The sequence below is a fragment of the Scatophagus argus genome, chromosome 22 (genome assembly GCF_020382885.2).
Source record: "Scatophagus argus isolate fScaArg1 chromosome 22, fScaArg1.pri, whole genome shotgun sequence".
NCBI classification, from domain to species: domain Eukaryota; kingdom Metazoa; phylum Chordata; class Actinopteri; family Scatophagidae; genus Scatophagus; species Scatophagus argus.
Window position 1 is genome coordinate 5,032,110 of NC_058514.1, and position 20,123 is coordinate 5,052,232.

At 43.2% G+C, this 20,123-nt stretch overlaps 1 protein-coding gene across 1 annotated transcript in view; it reads right to left on the bottom strand.

Annotated features, from left to right (window-relative positions):
• tmtc2a (transmembrane O-mannosyltransferase targeting cadherins 2a) overlaps positions 1–20,123 on the bottom strand; it is a 50,628-nt gene that overhangs the window by 13,966 nt on the left and 16,539 nt on the right. Inside the window, 4 exon segments of the mRNA XM_046378929.1 lie at positions 94–179; positions 766–880; positions 1,623–2,457; positions 12,363–12,963. Of these exon segments, the coding sequence (XP_046234885.1) occupies positions 94–179; positions 766–880; positions 1,623–2,457; positions 12,363–12,963 (1,637 nt within the window).

The window sequence follows — 20,123 nt, forward strand, 5'->3', positions numbered from 1 at the left end:
ACATCTAAATCACTGTAACGATAACGCTTCTCCTGATCACGACCACTCTGGTCATCATGTGTCGGCTACAAAATGACGCTCTCCTTTACTTACATGCCAGTGTTGGCCGGCTTCCAATGGCCAGTCTGTAATAATGCAACGCTTCAGAGAAACGCTCATTCTCCTGCAGCAGCAAGCCTCTAAAGGACGACAGAGAAAAAAAATTAATCTGTGCAGGTAAAGAAAACGTTTAACCTCCAGCTTCCTCACATTGGAAGCTGAGAAGGAAGCAGAGAAGAGGGGAGAAAAACACTGTCAGCATGAGAGTGAGAGCTGTGGTGGCTCTGCTGTGAGGATTTGGCACCTCTGACACTTTGCGTTGCAGGATTGGAAATGATCTCCCACAGGTCCTACAAACCACGACTAATCAAATCAGTGGCAGAAGGTACAAGGAGCCGCTGGGGACACACCGACTTATTTCTTCTTTGTTACACTCTTGCATCATATTTAGCTCTGTGTCTCGCTTGTCTTACTTGCTTTCGTTTTCTCCTCTAATAGATCTATTTTTTGCTTTAGTTTCTTTAAATTCTTCCCGTCTGTCACTCTCTCTGTCATTCTACCTTTCTTGTTCTGCCGCTGCGATCTCAAGTGATGGATGGGTGGAATCAGAGCTGGTTCGTGTCAAGGCTTCGCAGACAGGATGAGGAGGAGGAGGAGGAGGAGGGGAGGAAGGGAGGGAGGGAGGGAGGGAGGGAAGGGGGGAGGACTGGCATCTTTAACACTCACAGGTTATACAGCATGTCTGCCATGTTCCCCCGGTGGTGCAGAGCGTTTCTGTACGCCTTCTCCGCCTCTGCAATCTTGCCCTGGTTCTTCAGTACGTTCCCCAAGTTTCCCCAGGCTGCAGGAGACACGTGTCAGTCAAAAGTTACGCTTTCAGAAAAGGAAAACCAGAAACTTGACGTTCATTTAAAAATTGTGTCATTGCCATTGATTTGCTCTAATAAGCTGTGCAATGCTTATGTCCATTGATGTGATGTGATTTAGAAATACTTCACTAAATTAGTGTAATTATTTAAACCAAATCATGCAAAAAGAAGTCTGAGAGTCACGCTGCTGTTTACTCTGTGGGCTTAACTTCAGTTCCACAAGTTTCTCTCATACCTTCTCACATCATTTTCCATTTCATAAAATAACTCAAACTTTGTTGTTATTTTAAGAAAATACAGTCTTAAAAGTACTCTGTGGAGTTTTCAGGAGAACACACAAAAGTTTTGTTTACTTTCAGTGTGTCTTTAGGTCCAACAAAAGGTATTGAATGTATTTCCTTCCTCGTATAACATTTGCAGCGCTGGTGTTTTTAAAATATCTAAAATTCTACATTGTTCACATCCACAGTATGTTTACTAGCTAGCAGTCTTCTTCCCTGCCTTTGTTGGTGCGTCATTGCTTCTATCCACGTTCCTGCCACCAACTGTCAGTGGAAAAATATAAATCCATCACCAGGAATGTGAATCATGTTGTGCTTTAAACTGTCTTGCTTAAATCAGCTGTTGGTGCTTGACAATTTTTAATACTCAGTGCTGTGCAGATTTCTGTCAATACCCTTCACTGATGACAGCTGGCTGGTGGCCTTCTCTTACCTTTAGCAGGATTCACAATAATCCCAGACTTGTAGAGATTCTCTTCATTGCTCCAGTCCCTGTTTCTCTGAACGGTTCTGAGTCCATTTAGCAGCACGAGTCCCGCACAGAGACACAACAGGAAGGCCTTGCAGCCTCTAGTCCTCAGTCTGATATACAAGGTTCTGGCACCAGCAGCGACCAGTAAACAGAAGCCCATACTGGGGATGTACAGTACCCTCTCTGCAATTACAAATCCTACATAAAAGAATAGGTTTGTGGCTGGGATGAAAGGCAACGATAGGATGCCTAATGAAAGCAGAGCAAGGTTTTCTGTAGGGGGCAGCGACGTCCGTGAAGGGCATTGGTGGAGTCCAGCTGACCCATTCAGGCTGGTCTTTGGGTGCCCCTGATCTGTGTTATGGTTTGTGTCCAGGGCATGGTAGCCATTCCCATTAGCGATTGATTTCCCGTTGGCGAAACAGGCTTTCCCATTGGTCTCCTTGGCCTTGGATGGAGAGCCACGAAGGCCAAACAAACCCAGGAGGATAAATCCACCGTAAAAGGCAACAGTGTGAAGGTTCCTCCAGTCGGCCAAGGACCTGACCAAGGGCAGAGCGTCCATGGACCAATCGAAACTGAGCTTGTCGGGGCAGAACAAGAGCCAGGCGTTGGCAGCGGGCAGGTGGAGGAACGTTAGTGTTCGAGTGAGAAAATGTGGCGAGTCAGCTGCAGGATTGTCAGAGTTGGAAAAGTTGGGAGGCTTATTGCCCATCCAGTAGAGGCGAGCTGACAGAAGAATCACTCCCCAGGAAGCCAGAGCGCCAAGACTCAGCAAAACACTGATGTTCTTTTTCTGAAAGGGAGAGAGAAAAAAGTACTTATGCTAAAGGAAAACACCTAAATCAACATTTTGGTCCAGAAGGGCTTGGTCAAAGCCACAATATTTTGTCTGTGTTCCAGAGCAACTAAATTTGTTTTCATTTTAGAAGACTATTTTAATACCTGTCAAGTTACTCAAGGTCTGGGTCAGCCCTGAATCAGAGCAACAAATGTCCTGTATGTCATGTATTTGTAGTCTCTGCGGACAATAAAGTTATTGAGAAAGAAGGTCCAGCCTTTCAGTACGAGCTGTTAGGGTTTGATTCATAAATCTTCAAATTGTATTATCCCACTGTCATACAGAGGGAGAAACTATGCAAAGCAATCTCTGGAATGTTTTTGATAGCTGCCTGGGGCATAAACCGCACTCATGTACAATTATACAGTTCTTTGTAACATTAGCATAGTTCTCAAAATTAAAAAAAGCCCATAGCCAGAATCAACACAGCTCTGTTTACATGAAAATAGTGAAATATGACATATTCAAACTGGTGAAAGACGCAGTGGGATTTGGACAGCTGTGCGCTGTAATGCGTGTCAATGCCGGTCAGCTACACTGTGACTGTTTAAATGAAGAAATGATCATTTTTAATGGAGTATGTCATATTCAAATGGGTGAAAGGTGTCTTGTTGCGACATGTGGAGAACATTTCATTGAAAATATTGGGCAAATGCACAAGTGCAAATCAATGAGAAGTGAACATACAGATGTGAAGTAAAGTTTATTTCTATAAATTTCCATTTATGAGTAAACTGCACTCAGTTCTGACCAAGCTGGGGTCAACTTTGAAGTAAATTTGAAGCACGAGAGTCTTTTTCTCAAAGTCTTTCCTTGTTGCCTGTCAGGGTTGCAGTGAGTGTGACCGTTAATCAGCTTAGGACTCATTGTGTTGGTATGTAGATGCTGTTTACATCTCATAAGAGCATTAACTCTGCACCATGATCACCATTAGGTCCTCTGTCACGCAACACCTTTAAATGAACTGCCACACGCCAACTGGGCGCTCGCTGCAGCCTCACACTGAATGGTCCCTTTATAAACTGAAATTGGGGGTAAAAAAAAAATAAATTGAAATCATGTTTAGCTTGGGTGGAAATAGAGTTGACATTTAATTGGTGATTCTTTAGAAATCAGGAAATTAGTCTTTGATGCATAAATTAGATTCAAATCCAGAGACAGGAACTATGTGATACTCCCCAGGGCCCAAAGTATAATTCATTTCAGTTGCTTCACAGTGGTCTACAGTTGTGTTACAGTTACTAAGACGTGACGAGCTTGTATGATCACACCCTTAAACTCCTGGCGGTTTGATCGCTGGCTTCTTAAATGCTATTCCTCAGTGACAGCAGGGAGAGAAACGAGAAGGCGTAGCTCTAAGACTGACGATGTTTTTGGTCTGTCGGACGTCATTTTTCCTCAATGCCACATTCTGATATGAAGCTCTCTGAAATCAATTACTGCTCAAATCTGATTTAGTTTTGTGTTTTTGCCAAGATTAGACCAATCTGACTTCATGTCTTTCATTAAACACTGATGAAACTGGAATGTCGCAGAGGCCAAGGCTTATTGACAGAGACGGCCTGGCTCAGCCCTGATAAAAAGCTTGTTATTCCAGTTCCTCTTTACCTAGTGGACTAAATATGACATAACAACATGATTGATGACCACAGAGATGCTGCTCACTTCCTATTTTCTGAGCCCATTTATTATTTCTGAGCACCACTGTAGTATGAACTCTATTTGAACCTGTCCGTGGGGAATTAGAGCTCGTGCATGCTTACATACAGTTAAAGCTCTTTATAGCGTGCAGTATTACTGCACAGGACTTTTGTTTTTATCTATTAAGTGAGTTTGCTCCACTAGAGCAATCATTTAGCCTCTCTGTATGGTTCACTCTGAATGAATTGCACAACAAGCACATAAAACCTTCTAAAAGCTACACAAAATGAGCTTTCATTTGTGTGATTATAAACTTTAAAGAGAACTGTTACCCTCTCTTACAGCCAGCATGCATGAATGAGCTCATGTGTGCACCTTCATGAACTGTGATGGAAAACACAAGTTATCTATAACAGGCCCATGTTAGGATTAGAGTAAGAGGTTTAGCTTTGACTCGCCCGACCTGCTGGTTCCAGTTTATTTCTCCGGATCTGAAATGGAAAGGCGTGTCCCTTGAAGAGTTTAGCTGAGGTAGGGAGCTGTAGGCACAGCTAGTTACCTAAAGTCACTTGTCAATAGTAAGGATGGAAAAGGGCCAGTTCAAGGAGTTCAACACTTTGGAGCACTCTGAGAGGAAGTGAAGTTGGGGGAAAAAATGGATATTGATTTGAATGCTGAAAGGTGGTACACAAAGGATAAGCGAGAGTGCCTTTTACACAAAAAGACGACTGAGCTTATTGATGGATGAGCCCGTATTGGCTGTCAAGGGAGGAAAATGTCTGAGAAATCCAATTCTGCTTGGTATCAGAAGATAAGCCAATTCTGGCGGGAGAGAGAGAGTCATTTGTGGTATTTAGGTGAATGAGCTTCATTTTACCCCTCGCTGCCTTGTCTGTTTCTAAATCGTTCTGTAATTGACTTCCCGATCAATCACACTCTCACAACTCAAACTGCAAGCACGCTAGAGTGGTTTCACAAACTCAGCAGCAAACAACTGCAGATTCCAGCCAACAAAACTCACGCTCTCTAATTAGTCTGTTTTTTAGAAGCAACAGGCTGCAGGCTGGTTATTCAAGCAGGGCGTGAAGTTTCCCGTAAGAGTGGTAACCAACACTGTCTGGTGTGACCTTCACTCTCCACTCAGTAGCCTTTTGTGGTCAGTTGAAAAAAAGATCTTCAATAATTCATCATCTCCCTCTAACAACTGAATGACTTCCTCCTCAGCTACACTCTCTAATTGCTCTGAAAAGCCCTTTAACCTCTCGATTTAGCTGTTGATTTATTGACTTTCCTAACAATTCCAGTTTACACCGTCATGGTCGACTAATACAGCTCCTAAAATTAGCTGTTTTGTGATTTTAAAACTACAAGTTTCTCTAACTGTACTTCCTTTTTCTGTAAGAAATAGCCTAAAATGAATTCCCGAATCATTCTAATGGTGGCATGAGAAGCACAGCTAATCAGTGACGATGGCTCTGCCACATTCAGGTGTGCCAGTAAGGTAGCCTGCTCAACACCGGAGCAGACCTCATTAATGTTATGAGTTACACCTGTGGTTGACAAGCCACTGCAAGAAAGGTCTACTCCGCGTGTGTGAAGAAGAAAATCTAGTAAATTCCATCAAAGCTGAGTTTTTTTTTTCTACGAACTCAATAAAAAAAACAGTAAACTACTTTTTTGTAAAGTCATCATAGCAACTTATCCTTTCACACTGGCCTCATAAGATCAAGCTGATTTCTTGGCTTCAAAGAGAGAACTCAGGTCAAGTAAAATCCCGGTATTTTTTCCGTTTGGTCTTATTTATGACTTATGACAAAAACATGCAAAGAAAACTTCACGGCATGGTGCCTTGGACTTAAATCCAAACACAGAAAAGCTGTTTACTTTAAGTTAGACACAAAGCCAAGCATTTGAGAGGATTTTTGGCAAAATTAAATTTTATTTGGAAAGTTATGAGGTCCTCCACAACATACGAGGCAAACTGCAAAATTAACATCACCCATTCAGCTTCTGCTGGCACTGAAATGAGTAATGAGCTTGTTGAAGCCCGGTGATCAAAGCAGGGGGTGCCAGTGGTGTTAACTTGACATTTAAAGAGTCTCCTGTTTCAGCAACCTCAGTGGTGGAAAGGGGGTTTAAGACAACACAGGGATTTCTGAAGCCCTTAAAAGTAAGCACAGGAAGTATAGTTCCCTGGATTAGCTTTTGTGGCTAACAGCAGAAGCTAACCATGTTGTTTTACTGGAATTTTATGCGTCTCAAATGAGTGCAGGGTCTTGGATGCCTGCATGTGAGAAAATATTTTCTGCTAAAACCCACAAACTCTTGTAACTTCTGAAAACAGACTAGTGATGATACTTTTTTTAACATCTTTTTTTCCATTGTTCCCTGCTGTGTATCTCAAATTCGTGGGAACTGCTTCTGGTGCTGACTGACTGGTCTTCATCAGATCTGTGAGTCTCCACGGAGGACGGCTGGTTTAATCCCCCTGCCAACTGTCAGACGTAACATTCTGCTCACTCCAAGCCTGTGAACCCAGCTGACGTCTACATATCTCCTCCACTCTGGATCTTCATTTGGAAACTTGGCGTTGATTTTAGTGGCTTTCCCTCCTTATTCTCTTCCAGTTTACTATCCTCTCTCTTTCCTGAATTAACCCTCCTCTCATTCTCTCCATCTCTCTCTTGCCGCACATAAATATAGCAGTATTAAAGCTCCCAAGCCTTCATCCTTTAAGTGCACCATTCATTATTAGCTCTTTTTTTATTAATCTCAGAAGGGTGTGGTCTGCCTGTTGACATCGAAACAGCGGGATACGGCTGACTTCATGGGAGCGCCATTTAAAGCTGCCATGGACTGATGCAAGACAGCACAGGATCAATCTTCTGAACTTACCTTGTTACAGTCATGTCCAATTTATACGTCTCATAACTCTGGACTGATCATGCATGAGTTTTTTTTTCTTCTTCTACGAGTTTGACAAATGTAAATTAAAATGTCATCTTGTTATTTTAAGTCTATTTTGGTAAAAAAAAAAAAGTCGATTGGCACAATTACCTCAGTTTTCTCTAAAACACAAACAAAACTAAACTCACTTGTTTGCCAGCTATTCTTTGAAAGCCTACCTAAGTACTGAAGGTATATTTTTCGAATCAGAAGGTTTTCAAACAGTTGAGCTGGGAGCTTCATCACCCCACTGTGGAGCAATTCTTTCTCATTGACATGTGCAGGGGAGGACCTTCAAAGTTTTGGACGCACATGGCGCTCATATTTGATGCATTGGCAGTGACGTGCTAAACTGTGATGAACGGTACAATGAGGCATGCATCCAGTTCTCTAATGTGCTCTGGATTCTGCTGACTTGGCGCAATTCACCCAAGTCGTCAGGCAGCTGCACTGAGGCTGGCATTGAGAGGTGCTGACTTTGATAGAGTGACCTAATTACCCCCGTAGTGCTCTCAATGAAAGCTCGGCTGCTGCCGCTGCTGGCGCACGGACCTGTGATGGGATGGGTCACGGTCTGAAGCCTCGCATGCTGCCCACCAGCTGATCAAAAGCTGACATTTAAAGAGCTTCATGTTAGAGTAACGGCGGGACACCAGAGTCAAAGGGGATTTAGTGCAACAGAGGGATTCTTGATGGGATGTCATGCATCTGATTTAGCCTTGTTGGCCCCATTTCTTACTTATTTAATCTGAAGACTTTCATCAGCTGATTTGCACTAGAGAAGATAATTATGGACAGCTTAAATGCAGTACTGAAATATAAGAGGCCTCATTAAGAATCATTCATGTGGATTAGTTCTTAATTGACATGTGCAGTGCAAGTGATTTAAAGCCCCATTTACACTTCAAATGTCTTTTATCCAGACTAAATCCATGTGCAAATTTAAGATGTGACTTGGCCACATAAATGTCACCACTGGCTAGAAATCTTATATGAAATCTGGATTGGTTTAATCACGATTCATGCAAATCAATTGAGGGTGCAGTGGAAATACACCAGAAGAAAAATAAACTGTAAGCTTCAACCTTTTGGTTTTAGTTACCACAACTTAGCGTGAGGGTAAGTATAATTTGTTCTTTAGGACAAATTAAATTCATGACTGGACTGTCGTACAGCCTTATGAGGATATATTTCCTTGATCAACACGAATTTGGAGCTAAATATTTTACATAAAACTAAAATGAAAAACTTAAAAGTTCTCATCCATCTCCTCTCTTCCATTAAACATTTCAAAGTATTTTAGATGTCATTCATCAAACAGAACTAAGCAATTTACAGCAAGTTTGGACAGTTTAAGTGGCTTTGTGAATCCAGCACAGGATCACTTATTTGAGCAAGTCTTATTTTTATTGTCCAACAGGTTAAGGGATAAAAAAAAGAAGTGTTCTTGCTTGAGGTACAATGACTAGATGTACCAGAAAATCTAAACATGCACAATTTGTTTTTTGAGTTACCCATGAAAGGAAATTAAATAAAGAGCAACAGAAACTGCAGAACTCGCAACAGAAGGCATCATGTCGCAGCCGAGTGCTCTGCCATCAAGATAATTGACACAACGTTAATCAAGCCGTCAGCTGAACTTCATCTGCGAGCCTGCAGTGCTCATCGAGACAAACGAGGAGGAGGAGGCTGCAACACTTCAAATGCAAGGACACAAACACATGTCTCCATTTGACTGTAGGTGCACACGTTGAAGAAGGTGCAGCTTGTGGAGAGTCAGGCAGCATGAAGAAAAAGCCCTCCTATCTAGTCCAGCTTCATTCTTATTTAAAGAGCTGCATTTAATTTCATGCCTTTGATTTACATCTGAAAGATACAATCACTGGTGTCTTTTGTTAGTCAGTCAAGTAAATGCTTCAAACATTTAAACAGACACATTTAATGACCTCATTCTTGTCTGCTAACGCTTGACAGTTTACGTCAGGCTCAGCTGAGACATCTCCTGACTTTTCCTCCGACCAACAAAAGCAAACCATTTCACTGCTCCCTGTCTACAGCCTGGAGCCCCATTCTTCAAAATGTTTGTTTTAGCCACTGACAGAGTGGAAAGAACAAAGACATTATGTTCATAAGATCCTGGCCTGTTAGACCCAACGGCAACACCACACCTTCCTTTGTCTCCATCTATCACTCTCTAACTCTCCCTCCTCCATCCTACCTTGTCTCATTTGAAGTCTCATGTCAGTCTGATGAGGGACTTAATAGGATGAGAAACGGCGTTCTGGCCAAAGGGTTTCTGTCTCCTCTGCCACACTGCAGCTGATTTGCATCCCCTCATTGTTTGTGACTGGTGTGAGGCAGCGGTCAGGGTGAAGTGGGGGATTTTTCAATCTATTTCTTCATTGTGGAAGAAATTGAACACTTTTGATTGAATGGAAAACACCACACGCTGCATTGTTCTCCACCACGAGTGCCCTCCATCCAATTCACTGTGTCTGAGTAGCAGAAGGCGAGTCGTCCATTCCCAAGTGATTTTTAGGTGAGAAAGACCGAGAACAGATAAAGGACAGGAAGTGAGAGCATAGTTTCCCTCTCTCTGGCTTATTCTCTCTCTGTCCCTCTCCCCTTTTGTGTTCCCATGCGTCCCAAGACGTCTGGCTCATAATCGAGGAAACGACAGCCCCTGTGGCTGGCCCCAGCACGTAACGAGCTCCCTGCCAAGATAACCGTGGCTGGGGCAACAGAGGAGGGCATTGCCAGAGTGATAAACGAGCCAGATGTGCTGGTGGTGGCGGGCAGTTGGCACCAGGAGCAGACGGGCTGGCACGGGGCTATTGTGTCTGGGCAGAGAGCTGGAAGCTGCTGATGCTGTCTCTCCTGTGTGATAAATACACAGGAGAATGTGGCTTTTCAGAACGGCTTCTGACAAACACTGAGGGTGATGAAATCTTTCAGCCTGTAATGCAACCGACTGGAACAAGCAGCGCTCCATGTCTTTCAGGTGGTGGTTTCATTTCCAAGGCTCTGTTTCCATTGTCTCCTTTCATACAGGAGCAGATTAACAAAAATCAGATTTTTTTTTTCTTTCAACATTTCTTTCTTTTCTTTTTTTTTTTAAAAAAAAATATCATTTCAGGTCAAAGTTACTTTATTCAGGCTCAAAGAACTTTTAATTTTAACAAACCCACTGACCCCTGTGGCAACAGCATTTACATTTTTTGACCAAAATGAAAAAGTTTGTAAAGATGAACATTAATTAAACAAAAGTTTGTTAGAGAGCTGAGAACTGGCAACTGAGAACTTCCTCAGGCCACTGAGGTTGGCCGGAGGAAAACTGACCGACTGACATGCCATGAATTAGCTCAACAAAACCGCTTCTGGTGTACACATGATCAAAATCTCATGGGGGGGGGTTTAATTTTGATGTTTTAAGTTCATCTCAAAGCTCTCCAAAAGAAGGCAGGATTCCACCAGTATTTACTCTGACTGCTCCACTACTGTATACTTAATAATCTTTATCTTGATTTATACATTTTGTTGTAAGATAAGATAGGATGAACTTTATTGATCCCGCAGTGGGGAAATTGTAGAGAATAAAAGTGTGAGGATCTGTGAAAGTTTTTCAACGTATTTTTTGGTAGCACAGTTTGAAAATGTGTATATAAAGCACTCTGAACCACACTAATTCTGAAAACGTATATGCATTTGTGGCCTCTTGTAAGTCATGACTTTTCCACTGCTTTATGTCAGCTGTTAAGTGTAAAAAAATGGATTTTAAGAGGCTAATCCGTCGTCTGCATTGTTTTGCTTTGTATTATTTTTCTCTTTCGTCTCCGCTATGTACTCAAAGTACTTTGTACTTTGTTACTCTGCACTTGCTCATCATTTACAAATGAGCTGCATCCTACTTTCCTGCTGCCTCTCGAACATGATTCAGCAGCTTTAATAGATGACCAATTTGAAAGGCAGGTGTTGTTTTGCATCTGCAAAGGTCTAAGAATCATGAAAGCACACACACAAGTCACTCCTGCCAAGCTCTGCGGAGAAAAAGCATCATATTCCCTCCCTCCTCTCTCTGATCTCCCTGGCTGCTCACCACAAGCCCTCTAATAACAGTTGTGGGTTATCATTCTGCCAGAAACGACTACTAGGGAAGCTGGCCCACAGGTACGCTAAAGCCTCACGCACTCGAGAGCAGAACATGTTTTCATTTGAACGCTGGCTGTGTAAAATAAGACAGTCAGTCACGTCAGCCCTTGCGAAGGGCTGGAGTTTGTATATACGACAGAAGGTTCCAGAAGACGTTTGTGATGTACTAGACTGCATCACAAACCTTGCAACAAACAGAAGTGTTTCTAGACGTTTCCTCAAGAACAAACCACCGTTAAAAGATTCTCACACACACTCACACACTCTCACTCTCCACACTGAGAGCCAGTCTGCCCTTGCTGCTCAAACCCAAGGGGATTTTTTATTATGCCAGTTATGGGTTTTATGAGGGCCATCATGCTGGCTAAGGAGCAGTTTCTCTAATCAAATGGAGAGTGAGAGCAGGCTTTCCAGTCAAACGCTGCTTCCCATAATCAGATGAGTCGCTGCGTCAAGGTTGTCCCGTCAGACAGCTTGAGTTTGGAGGGGAAAAATGGAGTCTTGCAGAGGAAGCATTCTGATCTTGTGCATGTGTTTGTACAGCTTACACACCAAATGGACCAAATCACTGACCAGAGTTGGATGTGTTGTTTCCCTAAACATACCTTTTGTCACTTTAAATTGGAGGGAAAAAAAAAACAAACAAAAAACCAACTCACCCCGAAAATAGCTTTTCCTCTACAACTGCTTCTTTGTAAAAAAACAAAAAAAACAAAACACACACACACACACACAATGAGGCTGAGATCCTAATCTAAATTTCCTCGCGTTAATGTGTATCTATTTACTGCAGCAAACTGAAGTTGCAGGGAAGTGGAAAACTTCTTCCTCCGCATTGAGTTTCTTCCTGTTTAGCAGATGACAAATGAGAACAGCTTACTTTTCATGCACCAACTGTGCACCGGCAAACAGCTCTCCTAATTACACTCCTTATGAAAAGCAAACAGCATGCGACACGCACAATTTCCACACACACACACACAACCTAATCCACCATGCAGGAACCATTAACAGCTGGCTGGATGAGGTTTGCCTCTGAGGGAAGGAAGAGGAAACTGGATATGTAGAGACGCCGAGGCAAGAGCCAGCGAACACACCGGCCCCTGTGGCATTCAGTAATTTACCTTTCCTAACAGGAGGAGAAGTGCCTGGCGAAACCGGAGCCTCTGGAACACGAAGAGGTCATACACAGCCGACACGGCCAGCACCGTCACCCCCTGCTCCTTCCACAGCATGCTGGCTGCTGCACACCCCAGGCTGCCCAGCATCCAGCCCCAGCACCGGCTGACTGAGCTGCTCTGAAACGTCCCACATGGGTCCCTGCGAAGTCCACAGTGTCTCGTGTAGCAGAGAAGAGACAGCAAGAAAAACAGGGCAGCGCCAACATCCGCCCTCCCAACCACGCCGGCGACCGCTTCAGTATGAACCGGATGAGAAGCAAAGAGAAGGCCCGCCAGCAGGCTCCACAGTCCTCGGCCGAGAAGGGGGCGACTGAAGGCCGTGAAGAGGGCGGTGACCAGCCCGTGAAGTACCACGTTCAGCAAGTGGTAGCCCCAGGGATGCAGACCATGCAGGGTGTAGTTGAGGCGGAAGGAGAGGGTGCAGAGTGGGCGGAAGGACTTGTGGCTACCGCTGTGAGTGAGCAGGGTGCCCCAGAAGTCATCATACAGGATGTTGGTCCACGGAGTCTCTGGAAGAAGGTCCTGGTTGGTCTTGATGGCTCGACTAAAAGGAGCAGAAGAAATAATTACTTTTGACCCCGTTTTTGGTGATACCATATTTTTTGAAAATCGAACATCTACTTACTACAAACACCCCTTCAGGTGACCTCTTTCACATACTTACACACTTACTTGTTCATATGAAAAATGGCTAATAGCTTTAATCTCACTAAAAACAAAAGTATTTTAACATGAATAAAACATTTAAGGCTTTTGTTGGACACTTCTGGGGAAAAAGAACTTAATATTCAACCCGTCCCCCTGCATCTTGAGACAAATGCTGTTATTATTCCACACGGGATGCCCTTGTGTGGAATAATGTTTTCCACACTGCTGACAAATCCAGTCATCAGTGAAATTCAATAGACAAATACAATAAAAACGCCACAGAGTGTTTGATTAAATACTCCGACTTGTGTGCACTGTTGCGTTGTGTCTCGCACACAGGATGTACATATGTCACAGGTAAACGTGCACACACACACACACACACAGGCAGGTGGTTTCACACCCCCGAGGCTGCTGTGGATTCCCATAATTAGGGGATCATTACTGAGGACACGAGCTGCAACTGTGTACACCCAGACTGCAGCAAATGAGGTTCACCACAGGGATTATGAGTGATGAAGGAGGACACAACAACTCAGAGAGGGAAAATCTTCCCCCACACATAAGAAAGGATGATAAAAATGTTAAAATATCTGAGCTTTTAAAGTTAAAGCTGGCACAGAATCACACACAGGCTGTGAATAATAAGAATATCTGCACAAATTTTATTTTCCTGCCTCTGGGCAGCCCGTCGGAAGCAGTTGCCAAGAAGAAAACTAACAAACACCAACAGAACAAAGCAAAAGGAAGGTCACAGGGGTAACACCAGTCTTTCCTATAAATTATTAATGCTGTTTTTAAATGTTACAATTAAAGCCTGCCTTTTCCCTAAGCACTTTCAAACAATTCATAGCTTATTTGAGCAAAGTGAATGGAGGCTGTTTGAGTTATACAATCAGTCAGAACAAATACCTACAAGCTGGCTCAAATACTGGCGCAAATGAAGAAAATGACAGAAGAAAATTATTTTATGGTGAGGGTATATAAATAATTATAAAAGAAACCCATTCTAGCCTGTGCATTGCAGAGGTCGTGTCCTTTAATTGACTGCAATTACTTCAGAAGATCAAAAAAAATAAGACAATAAGCAGAGTGATAAGGATAAGTATGGGACATGAGAGAATGAATGTCTACTGACTATCTTCTTTGTCGGGGCTCGATGAGAGCCATTTCTGCGCTTGTGCGTGGTGCACCAGAGAACGAAGAGGACAGCGACGTGGGGGGGCCAGCTGAGGACTTCCTTTGTCTGCAGACTGTAACTTAGTGCTGAGTGCATAAAGAAGAGGGAGGCAGAGCATGAGGGAGATCGAGCTGCCAGCCTGCGCAGCGTCAGAGCAGACGAGGTGAAAGGGAAAAGATTCAATCATAACGGGAGGGGGGAGGCAAAATTAAAAGGTCCGAATGGCACATCAGCCTACAAATCCGGTGTCCAGGCAATAAACTGCTCATTGTGTCAACCCTAACTTCAGTGTTTTTCCTTCAAGCCTACAGTTCTGTCGTCGCGTGAGCTGTATAGTAAATTCCTCCATTTCCCAGGATTGTTCTGCGACAGGGAAAGGCATGTGTGTGTTTCTCAGGCTCTGAGCTGCAACAAGCCAAAGTGGAACTCTCCCTTGTCTGATATTAAGACCCAGTGCATTACATCACTCAGCTAACTTCCTTTTTTACACTGTACTTCCACAGTGAGCTATTATTTATATATATATATATTTAAAAACTTTTACAGTCACAGTACAGTGCAGAGGTACAACAGTGGGAGGACTCAGGATTTCAGAGCAATAAACATGTATTGAAATGTAAAGATTATTGACACTGAAGGTTTTATTGATGCTGCAAATTACACTAATGTCCTGAGAGCAGAAATGGGCTGCAGAAATCTCACATTACTGAAACAGAATAAGCAACATGACCAACAAAGTCAGCGACTGTGTCTTGCATGTTCCTCCCCACTTTCCAGTCCCTCTCAGGCATTAACAGCACACTGTCGAATCCAAACATGGCCGGATTCGCCCTCACCAGGCTCCCTCGTGTCCTTTGGCATGGCTTGGATCTCAGTACTCTCTGGCGATAAATAATTTAAATATTCAAATCAGCGCCAACCACTCATCTCCCTCCCTCCCTGCCCCTGCCCACCACTGGGGATGAAAAGAATGCATTAGCCATGATGGTTTGGGAATGGGTTGAAAGCACTGGTGTGTGTGTGTGTGTGTGTGAGAGAGAGAGACTCTAAGGCCTAAAGGAATAAACAGCTACATGCAAAAGTGTCTGTCTTTGTGTTTACGAGTGTGCGCACATGCATGAGAGCGTGCACTGATGGCTTCATTGAGACCTGTCGCTGCAGCCGTGGAGATGGAGTGGTCTCCTGTAGAGATTGCTCTTACAGGGAGGTGGAGGTGGTGGTGGTGGTGGTGGTGGGGGTCTTTTGTATTCAGCCACCGTATGTGGGGCAGGCAGGCAGGCAGGCTGTGGGGCACTCTATTCACAATCCTCAAAGTACAGGACGGGTTTGGTCTTTTCAATTTTCTTTTTCTTTGTGGGGTGGGGGGGATAAAATCTGAGGGATTTCCATCAGGGGCTGAAAAGAGACATTAGGTGGGTAAGGATTTTTTTGGAAAAGGTTGAGGTCTTCTTTCACCTGTCCACTGCTTTTAGTGAAGAGAAAACAGGCTGTCGTTCTGTGTTTGGGTTTGTGTCTTTTAAATATGCAAATGCGGACCTCCACCACCTCCCCAGCAGTGATCTGAGCACCAGCGATTTGCTTTTTCATGTGCTGCCTGCAGACGCACACAGTAGGCCTCTTTTTCAGACAGCAGGCTAAGATACAGCACAAGTGCAAAAATGTAACCGACACTTTGTGTACGCTGAAGTGAATCCAAGTGAAAGCCGTTACTCATGACGGTAAAAAGAGGAAGAGGAGTTACAGAGGGTTTTTGCTTTTTTAAGATGACTCCATGATGTGTGGGAGGAGTGGAAACTGTTGCGTCTTCCAAAAAATACAGCTAAGCTCAAGCAGAAACTATCAACAGATATTTGAGCAGTTTGCAGTATTTGCTGTGCAGCAACAATAAAAAGAGTTGGGATGCACTAATCTATCAGAATACTCTTTTTAATTAGGAGTATTTAGTTTCTGTGGTCAGCACAAAGGAATAAAACATACAGGACAGCCAAGCCTTGTCGCATGTCTGTGTGGAATGTATTTTCTTTTTCATGAAACATTTGCAAAAAATACTCTATGCAAGAAGATATGTTTCTTTGTGAGAATACCACCATCAGTACTCATGCATTTCCATGTGAACAACTGACCCTAACATTATCTGTGGAAAGTCAAATCACAATACCAGCCATCTTCTTTTCTAATTTTTGTTTTTCCAATAAATTCAAGTGTGCACGTGTCTCTCAGTGAACATCGGTGTAGAACTAAAAATCTCCTCTTGCCTCTCTGTCAAAGTTATTTAGCCTGTACTCCAGCTCCAGTTTCAGTCGCTCGTGCCCTGCTGATCCTTTCTGAACAGCTCTCATGAGGCAGGGGGGCTGTGGAGGGATCCGAACTCGGCGAACTGACCTCTCCCTGCCACAAGTTTCAGTGACTCAGAGTGAGAAACTGCATCCTGTAAAAAGAGCTGCTTCTTCCTCATAAGGTTCAGTTTACACATTTCGGGTGACAAGTTTGTGCACAAACGCAGCACACTCTGGCATCTCCCTATTGCTGTTTTCATGTGCAAAAACAGCAGTATTAGCTGCATTGCAAAGCACTACACTTGAGTCTCTTTTAAATATTTGGGCTCTGGTCCAGCCTGTCTGTCTGCAGCATGAGCACTGACTGGCCTGCTCCACTCCAATAAACATCTGCAGTATAAACTGCCATCACTTAACGTAATCAGGACTGAATTACAGCCTTTTGTAGCAGAGTGCATCCTCCTGCTCCCTGATGGCAGTAATGAGATGGATTGGCCAATCATCATGAAAACAGCGCTGTTAATGGATACTGGTCTGGCATTATTTCACGGATATCATCACCCCTTTCTTCATTTTCTTTTTTTTCTCTTTTCCGTTTGCAGCCATTATGTTTCCTTCCGCCCACTTCTCCACCTCCATCTATTATCTTCATTTCTACTATCTGAAAGTTAACATAATTTCATCCATGTCTTCCTTTTAACGTTTATATCTTTTCCGCTCTCCCTTAACATCTCCTGTGAACTGGTCTACTTTGTTACCAAGAGCTTTTCAGTACCCCTTGTCTGGCCAACATGTATTAAATTTCCATCTCTTTACTCACGGCTCTCGTGCTAATTAAACACACAGAGAGCGAGCTGCAGAATACAGGCCCATTCACACAATGCTAATCTCGGGCTGGCGCACCGCTGAAGTAAACACGACACTGATGCTGCTGTCTTTGTGCAGCAGTAACACAAATGATTGAGACTGTGTGTGAAGAAAAGGCCCCCGTGCTGAGGGGACAAAACAAATCCGAATCACAGCAGCGCAAAGGAATATGTGTTGAGGTGCAGCCATGAAAGAGCAGCGTGATTACGGGGCTGCCACCTTTTATAAACAAGAGAAACATGCCAGGATCAACATGGATTTGCCCATTTTGCTCCTCAGTAATGAAGAGTTAAAGGCCGTCCTGATGGCTGTTTTGCATGAACAGCAGCGTCGCCGGCTTGCTTCTGTGGCACGACATGTAACTGTCTTTCTTCACGTTTCCTGTCTGATGCCATAACAGGGATCTCTCGGGTCCTTTTGCACATCACAGTGTGAGATGTGAACCTAACAAATCCTTGATCACAGTCCGTGTCTGTACACAAAACACAGCAAAAACGAAGCACTGATCATTAGCTGCCGCTTTCCTGTCTGCACTGTCTTCCTCAAAACTTGAAACAGGATCATGTAAAGGCTTTTACATCACCAAATATTCTTTTCTCGCAGGTTCTCCAATGTGAGGATTTGTTGGTTTTCTGCATCTTTTATCTGTATGATTGAAAACTGAATATAATAAATTTTTGTTGTTTGTTGTTTGGACAAAATTTTCTCTCTATTTTGCAGATTTATTGGTAATGAAAATAGTTGTTTTTGCAGCCCTGAAATGTTCATAGAAACAAATACAAAAGAAAATGGAGACTTTTTAAAAGTGTCATTTAAAGCCATGTGTCAGCCCCTTTGTCCTTTATGGTTTCTTCCTGCTAATCTGTAATCATGCTTTCATTGACCCTGATTAAGTTAGGAACAAGTGCTGGATAATTTACTGACAATAAATCGAATGAATTGATTTAAACATCAAGTTTTTGAGTCCTCAAAACAATTTGCACTGGAAAATGAGGCTCTCACTGCATCCACCACAGAATATTGATTTTATCTTCATTTACATTCTGTTTGACTGTCAGTCTGGCATGCACTGGAGTGGGATAAGAAGCAGTGAGTTACAGAGTGTGTGTGTGTGTGTGTGTGTGTGTGTCATGGTCCAGATCACCTCTGTGTTAATCAAACACTAACAGGATTAGAAAGTGATCATAGAGTGCATAGAGTTTCTGAGACAAGCACGCAGGTCGGGGGTCAACCAATAATCTGATTAAAGAGAGTGATTGTGTGTGTGTGTGTGTGTGTGTGTGTGCTTGAGGCCCCACACCCATGCATGTAGACTGACACCATATGTAATCCATATGAAACAGTGCGGTGTTACAGTTGGCAGGAAAACACTGTTCACGTCTTTGTTCCCAACGAGCGCCACAGCTGGTCGGGGATGAAAATCCAATAAATTTTACCTCAATGGTCACTCCAATGGGGAGCGTATTGTGTCGCACCACATGTGGCAACTGAACACGTGGAGATGGTGATGTGATCTTTTTTTTCTTTAAATCCTGTAGGTGCCTGACATCCATCACGATGTGAGGCTGAACGATCATGCGTAAAGCCATCACGCTTGCTGGCTGGGCCTGAGTGATTCTTTCATTAGCTGATTATCAGCTGCCATAATCCTGTCAGTATGTGGCCACGTACATCACAGATAGAAATGAAGATGAAAGATGCTGAGGGGGAGGGAGACACTACATCGAACTCCCTGTGAATATTCTTCCAACCTTAATAAAGATACTTTCTCCTATTTCAGTTGGATTTCTTCTCACTAAATGGCTGTTCTTTGATCAACTCCTAAAAACTGTTTAGTTTACATATCTGCAGGCGGAAAGGTCAGGATATGATGCAATAAGGGTGTGTTCAAACATACGTCAACGACACCCCTGGCAGAACAATACGGTGACCAGAAGTGGCACTGCTACTTTCCCACACTCCGTCCCAAACTGGCACAAATATGAGAGGAGAGGAAAGAAAGTGTATAAACGTCCTGATAGCATTCATGAAATTCATACTCAGACAGCCAGTGGCCCAGCTGCGAGAGGTTTTTGCTTTTGGGGGCTCTTCCCATCCCCGGTTTGTTAAGACAAAATTTGACTTTAATTTGGCATACTTTATGTTTCCATATTTCTTTCCATCATCTGAAATGTGCGCACAGTGATAAACTGCTGCTGGATGGTGTTCAATAATAGCTGGGCACTGATGACGTGAAAAAGAGATGGAAAAAAGAAAACTGGCAAGATTTTCATCTTTTATAAATACATTACCGAAAATAAACCTGAGACACAGAGGATGGAGCTTACTTTGTATTCAAGGCACTAGCCTACATTTTTTTCTCTCCTGCACAGTTCACTGGATCTGTCTTTTCATTGATTAAAAATAGCCCATCCTGTACCTTCTAGCACTTTTCCCAAGGGTGCAGAATAACCAGCCAGAAGTGTGGAGGCATGAAAAAGCCAGTTAAATGACTTATTTCAACTTATTTCCTGCAGAGATAAATGTGAAAGCGCAGCAAATTACACAAAGCAGTCTGTCTTACACTAATACGGTCTGTGTAATGCAGTGAATATTTAGTTATTTTATTTGTTGGTAGTAAATCCATACAGTGGATGTATGTTTACTCTGAGACAATGTTTATTGAGCTAGCTGACGCATTCACACACATGTGCATGTACTCACTCTTGCATTCGGGAAAGCTCCTATCTGTAC